Source organism: Neolamprologus brichardi, chromosome 14 (genome assembly GCF_056152115.1).
Source record: "Neolamprologus brichardi isolate AB-2024 chromosome 14, ASM5615211v1, whole genome shotgun sequence".
Lineage (NCBI taxonomy): Eukaryota > Metazoa > Chordata > Actinopteri > Cichliformes > Cichlidae > Neolamprologus > Neolamprologus brichardi.
The window spans coordinates 26,264,573-26,271,855 of NC_142117.1; the positions used below are offsets into that span (position 1 = coordinate 26,264,573).

Consider the following 7,283-nt stretch of genomic DNA (forward strand, 5'->3'; position numbering starts at 1 on the left):
TATGCTAACATAGCTGTGTCGCTAGTGTTAGGTTCAAATATTGAGGAGGGATACAGGAGGTAATCAACTTTCAGAATAACAACACTGATCCAAACGATGATTTTTAATGACACGCGTGGAGGGACCACCGCTGTACGCAGACAGCGCCGATCCCCGACTTACAGAGCATAAGCAGATGCTTTATATACCATCAGGGCTTAAATTTACTGACGCCTCTTAAACATCACTCAGATACAGTTCATACATAGGTTTCAAAACCACAATGACTTTTAACACAGTTTAAAAGAACATTGTCTCCGTCTCCACGGCAGATGCTTCCTGTCAACCTTCTGACTTTCACTTCTCGTCTGGAACACCAGACCCACACCCTGCAAGAAACTTTTCCTCTTTTTGCAGAGACAATTTTGCAGTTGCAAGCAAACACGATTAACCTCTCACCTATAAATGAGTCTATCTACTGTGTGTGTGTGTGGGTGTCAGCGTGAAATGCACTCAGTTTTAGCACATACACATTTAAGATTATAACAAGCATTCAAAAGCATTTAAGATTATTGATTTAACTCAACAGTTTAACGTGGTTATAACTGCACCTGTAATAAAGGCTAATTGGGTACCAATATGTTTAAACACCTGAATACAATATCAATACTGTAAACTGTATTATTAATGCAATGGTAACGAGGATGATGATTAACAATAGCAGCAAAATATTTCTCTAATCCCCACACTAGCAATCACGTAGCACAACATTATATACCAGGTAGTCCAATTTCAGTAATCCTGCAAACGCCACTGCTGTTTAGTTTTCTGTCTTCATTTATGTTGGAAGTGGTAGCAGAGCTGTACGTTTTAATTAGTTTCAAAAATCTCTCAGTCAGAACATGGTATGTTATGTTTAGGTGGAAACTAGCGAGCTAACTTCCTGTTAACTTCTAACTCCGTTAAATTTAATAAATTCTGTTTTCATGGATGCCATGGTTAAGCAGCAACGCTGATGATTTTATTAAAGATGAAAGAATTTAGACGGTTTTTAACTCTCAGTGTTCGTTTGACTTTGGGACCTGAAGCGGACAAAGTTTTGGACCCAGATTACTCCGCAAAGCTCCTCACTACGGCAGCCGTAATGCTCTGACAATCCATCAAGCAGTGCGGCTTACCAAAGTTGTACTTAAACATTTTTTGACAGATTTCTGCACGCCAAAATCGGTTCGAGGTCAGTAAGCACAACCAGAATTCATACATAAGGCACACTCTCGATTTTTGAGAAAATTAAAGGATTTTAAGTGTGCCTTATAATGTGGAAAATATGTCATACAGAAGAAAAGAATATAACGTGATATACATCGTTACCGCACGTGCTTCAAATTATACCGCGATATGGATTTTAGGCCATATCGCCCAGCCCTACTAGCAGGTCCACCGGGCATGTGGTGCGGAGATTAGCTGGATAATTCGAGGCCAGTCGGTTAAATCGAACAACAGACCTTTATTTGATGTCAGCAACATAAGACCATACAAGCCAGGTCTCCATGGCTCTACATACATGTGCGGGGATGGGTAGACGCCCGTGCCAGCCCGGTACAATGGTGAGGTCTCTCTCGGAACAGACACGAGCAGCATGTAATGGCTGCCACACTATACTCACACACCCAGTAGGAGACTCCCCCAGCTACTACAATAGCAGGGCAACTCCCCCTAGTGCTGCTATAACACAATAAGGGTTGTTACAAACCTTGGTATAAATTAAATAAGATTTTATGTGATTTGGTCATCCTTCTTCCTTTATGACACTTATAAACACAAAAATAAATAAACAAAAATGTTACTTTTCAGCTATTTTTTGCTGATAACTAATTAACTCACAGTAGTAAATAATTAAGTTACTGGATAGAAAAACAAAATATCTCAAATGGCAAGTCTTTTAGGCCCCACCCATACTCACCCTTCTTCCTTAATGGGTGGTGTGCAAGATTAAACAACAAAAAATTTCAATAAAAGAGAATGACATAAAAATAAAACCTAACGACTGGGATCAGTGATTCAGAAAGCTGTCATGAGAACCAATTCGCTCTTGCTTCTTTTGCTGTCTTGCAACTTTTCCTCGGTCATATCCTCTTCTCAGTTTTCCCTCTCATGTCAGTTACAGGGACAGTTTGATCTAAATGGGATGTACAAGACTGGAGATGTGGTTCTAGGGGGACTGTTTCAAATCCACTTCTTTTCAAGTGTTGCTATTCAGTCTTTTACTTCAGAACCACAACAGCCTACTTGCAGTGGGTAAGTATGACAGGAAAACAGCATAGAAAAGAAAAAAAGAAATGAAAATTATTGTGATGGAAGTATGAGTTTGTAATTTATACCTAAGGTAACTGTACTTTTCAGTTCAAAATTGTTCAGGATAAACGCATGTATCTTGAATGATGAACTTATATTTGTTCATCAAAATATCCTGTTAATTGTTATTCAGTTTCTTTATTTGTCTATAAAAATAAGTAATTTTGCCACATGTAAAGTATCTTAGATAAATATCTATCTTGATGAAAATGTATTTTTTCATTAATTAACTTTTTCTTGTCTTAGTGTTTATGCCCTAGGATTTAAGCTTGCACAAACCATGGCCTTTGCTATTGATGAAATCAACAGAAACTCAAACCTGCTATCAAATGTGACTCTGGGATATACGCTGTATGATAGCTGTCAAGAACTTGGAATTGGATTCCGTGCAGCATTATCATTAGCCAATAGTCAAGAAGAGAAAATTATATTAAATGATACATGTTCTGGAAATCCTCCCGTCATAGGGATTGTGGGTGATCCGTCCTCTACACCTTCTATTGCCATCTCCAACGTCTTAGGTTTGTACAGAGTACCTATGGTAAGTTTTCTGGTTGACCATGTAACAGTTTTCTTTGATTGTTTTCATTTAATAGCAAATGTAGAGCCACTTGTACAAAGCAATGCATAACAAAGTTTAAAAAAAAAATGTTTGATATCACTGCATATAGTCTCTATTTTTCACAGGTGAGTTATTTTGCCACATGTTCCTGCCTGAGTGACCATCAAAAGTATCCATCCTTCTTTAGGACGATCCCAAGTGATGCTTTCCAGGTGAAAATCTGTCAACAAAGTTAAAATGGAAAAGCTAATGAATTCTGGTTAAAGAAATTACCTGCTTTGCAACAATATACTTACAACGACGCAAAATGGGTTTTTTTCAGTTACATTTTTTTTTAATGAAAAAAGCTAAATTGTGACCATGAGGTGTGCATTGGAAAGTGATGCAAAAACAATCATGTGGAAAATTGTTCTTGTTTCTTCATTTACACTTAGGTACGTGCTATGATCCAGATTCTAAAGCACTTTGGCTGGACTTGGGTAGGTCTGCTTGTCACTGATGACGATTATGGACTTCATGCAGCCAGATCCTTTCAGTCTGAGCTGAATCTTTCGGGTGAATCTTGCCTGGCCTACACTGAGGTTTTGCCCTGGAACAAAGACACAGATGAACTCAGGAGGATTGTGAATGTGATGAAAAAGTCCACAGCTCGAGTTGTCATTGTCTTTGAACATTACAGTCGCGTGATAAATCTTATGGAAGAGGTTTGGCTTTACAAATCTTTAATTATTACTAGTTTCATAGGTCTGAATCACAAAAGTATATTGTGTGAAACATGTATTACATCCTGTTTGAATGAGTACAGAAAACCAGTCATTCATTTGAAGATGAATAATGACTTCAATTGCATGATAATCCCACTAAAGAAGTTGTAGTTACAATATCCCTTCATAGATGGTTTACCTGTGAATTAGGTGTGATCTAATTCACAGGTAGTGAGGCAAAATCTAACTGGCATACAGTGGATGGCCAGTGAAAGCTGGACAGTAACAGTATCTGATGTGCTCCAAACACCTCAGCTTATGCCATACCTGGGTGGTACACTGGGCATTGCTATTCGTCGAGGAGAAATACCAGGGCTCAGGGAATTCCTGTTACAAATACGTCCTGATCTACATCACAACAATAGCTATGAAAATAGCATGGTGGGAGTTTAACTTTTTAATATACTAGTTGGAAGAATCGTATATTTTCATGATGTGTAAAAAACAATATTAAAATATTTCAGGTGAACCAGTTTTGGGAATTTGCATTTCAGTGCAGATTTGCTCCAGCTCCAGCAGGCTGGCTGGAAGGTGGAGGTGCAATATGTACTGGACAGGAAAATCTAGAAAATGTGGACAATGACTTCTTGGACGTTTCCGACCTGCGGCCTGAGTATAATGTGTACAAAGCTGTTTATGCACTGGCATATTCCCTTGATGACATGCTGCGGTGCAAGCCAGGAAGAGGGCCTTTCAGTGGGAACAACTGTGCCACTTTGCAGTCACTGGAGTCATGGCAGGTGTGATATCATTTTACACTCTGTTTATAAATTCTTTACTTTAAAATTACTTTCAGGATATAATTTACCACAGAATTTAACATGTAGAATTAAATACAATGTGATAATATTAACTATTAAAAAGATGGAGTGAGCTCAACAGATTTTCCGCACTCCCCCCAAAATTAGCAGTTGATATGTTTAGATCAGAGGCATGTATGCATGAATCATTACTAGTGATGTAATATTCTATTTGATTATTTAATACTGGATGCCATACTAGGTTACTTTTCACCTCAGTGTGAAAAGTAATTTATTTATTATACTTTCCTTTTTAACAGCTTCTTTATTACTTGGAAAGAGTGAACTTCACCACACCATTTGGTGATCAAGTGTCATTTGACGAGAATGGTGATGTGGAGCCAATTTATGATGTGATGAACTGGTTGTGGCTCCCTGATGGAAGCACTAAAGTTCAAAGTGTGGGTGAGGTTAAGGGGTCAGGTGAAGGTGAAGAACTAATACTTGATGAAAACAGAATCTTCTGGAACTTGGAATCAAAAAAGGTTAGATAGGAGTTTTAAAAGTTAACTTTTGGCATATGTCTAGTATATATCAGTATAAAAGCTAATTAACTCATAGCAAAGCTATGTAATTTTATCCTATAGCCACCTCGATCAGTGTGTAGTGAGAACTGTCCGCCTGGTACCCACATGGTGAGAGAGAAGGGGAAACCCCAGTGCTGTTTTGACTGCATCCCTTGTTCTGAAGGAAAAATTACTAATAAGAGCAGTACGTATTGTTGTTTTTGCATGACATATTTAATTTCATTATTATGAAGAATACTATGCATTTCACCAATGTTCCCTTTTGTATCAGACTCCTTGGAGTGCACCAGTTGTCCAGAGGATTTTTGGTCAAACCCCCAGCGTGACCACTGTATTCCTAAGAAGACAGAGTTTCTCTCCTATCATGACCCTTTGGGCATTTGTTTGACAACAACATCACTGCTGGGAGTATTTATATGTGCTGTTGTTCTGGGGATCTTTATCTGCCATCGCAGAACACCTATAGTTCGTGCCAACAATTCAGAACTTAGTTTCCAGCTATTACTGTCACTTAAGTTGTGTTTCCTTTGTTCATTGCTGTTTATCGGACGACCTAAGCTGTGGACATGCCAACTCAGGCATGCAGCATTTGGGATCAGTTTTGTGCTGTGTGTCTCATGCATCCTAGTAAAAACCATGGTTGTTCTGGCTGTGTTCAAAGCCTCCAAGCCAGAAGGGGGAACCAGTTTGAAGTGGTTTGGTGCAATGCAGCAGAGAGGAACAGTTCTATTTCTGACATCTATTCAGGCAGCCATCTGTACTACCTGGCTTGTCTCTTCCTCTCCAACTCCACATAAAAACACCCAATACCACAATGATAAGATAGTGTATGAGTGTGCAGTTGGGTCCACTGTTGGTTTTGCAGTGTTATTGGGCTATATTGGCATGCTGGCTTTCCTCAGTTTTCTAATTGCATTCCTGGTGAGGAATCTCCCTGATAGTTTTAATGAGGCCAAGCTCATCACATTCAGCATGCTGATCTTCTGTGCTGTGTGGGTGGCCTTTGTTCCTGCTTATATCAGCTCACCAGGAAAACTTGCAGATGCAGTGGAGGTATTTGCCATCCTGGCTTCAGGTTTTGGACTTTTGATCACACTGTTTGGACCCAAATGTTACATAATCCTTTTGAGACCAGAGTTGAACACAAAGAAAGCTGTTATGGGTCGTGGCGTTCAGTCATAAACAGTTCACTAATTTCAAAAGAAAGAAAAGAGAAAAAATTCTCTCTCCAGTTTTTCTCCAGACAGAAAAAAATTTGTATTTAAATCATTTTTATATTTCTTTCAAATCTTGTCACTGGTGTCACATGATTACAAATGTACAAATATTGTGATTCATTCTACTTTCATTTATTTTTTAAGATGCAGCTAAAGTACACACTACTCTTACTCCTAATATGTAATTACCTACTCGTTGATGCTTACTCGTGAAATTTAACCCCAATTTAAACATGCAGATTGTTGATTTTTTTGTTTATTTAATTTTTAAAAAAAATTGTTCCCATAAATCTACATTTATTAGTGTTCAATTACATCATCCAAACAATTTCTGCATCCTCATGAACTTTGAATCAATCCATTAAAAATACATAGGAGGTGGATCTTCCCCGTTCACCAGCTTGAATAAAGTGGATATTGTTTTTCACCTAATTGTATTTTATGTAAATAAAGAGAGAGTGGGCACACACAGAAACACAATTTTTTTTTGACACATTTGATCAGATATTTTTTGATAAACTGGAAAGGTATGCGCTTAGAGAGGTGGCATTGGACTCGGTAAAGACTTATTTAATAAACAAGTGACAACTTATGAATCAAACCAATGCTCAATTATCAAAATTTTTGAGCAATGGTTTTCCCACAGAGTCCCATCTGCGTGAATATTGGGCCCAAAACTCATGATCTTGTGTAAATGTGATGATAAATAACGTTAAAATGGAAACTATACCAGATTACATTTTTTGATTATTTTGTAGACTACAAAATCAACTGGAAACTTAAAATAAAATATGTGCAATCAGATGTATCTAGAAGTATCTGTTAAATCATTTAAATCATAAATCACTTCATATACTGCATGACACAGGAGCCAAGGGGACACAAGACAGTACACATGAAATCAAAACACAACAACGACACGACACAGAAGACATGACACTCAGGGGAAACATGGCATGACACATAGGCAGGAAACATGGGAACAACAGAGGGAAACAAGACACAAGGGCTGACACAAACACACAGAAACACAGACACACAGCGAGGGACACACGATAAAGACACAAGGAGAGTCTAAA

General features: G+C 38.1%; 1 protein-coding gene across 1 annotated transcript; it reads left to right on the top strand.

Moving 5' to 3' along the window:
* The first annotated feature begins 2,167 nt into the window (after nucleotides 1–2,167).
* Nucleotides 2,168–6,169, top strand: LOC102780389 (extracellular calcium-sensing receptor-like). Its single transcript, XM_087851586.1, has 9 exons — nucleotides 2,168–2,277; nucleotides 2,581–2,875; nucleotides 3,022–3,108; nucleotides 3,331–3,600; nucleotides 3,829–4,041; nucleotides 4,125–4,400; nucleotides 4,721–4,945; nucleotides 5,048–5,171; nucleotides 5,259–6,169. The coding sequence occupies exons 1-9, from the start codon at nucleotides 2,168–2,170 to the stop codon at nucleotides 6,167–6,169; spliced, it is 2,511 nt and encodes an 836-aa protein (XP_087707712.1).
* Nucleotides 6,170–7,283: the final 1,114 nt, after the last annotated feature.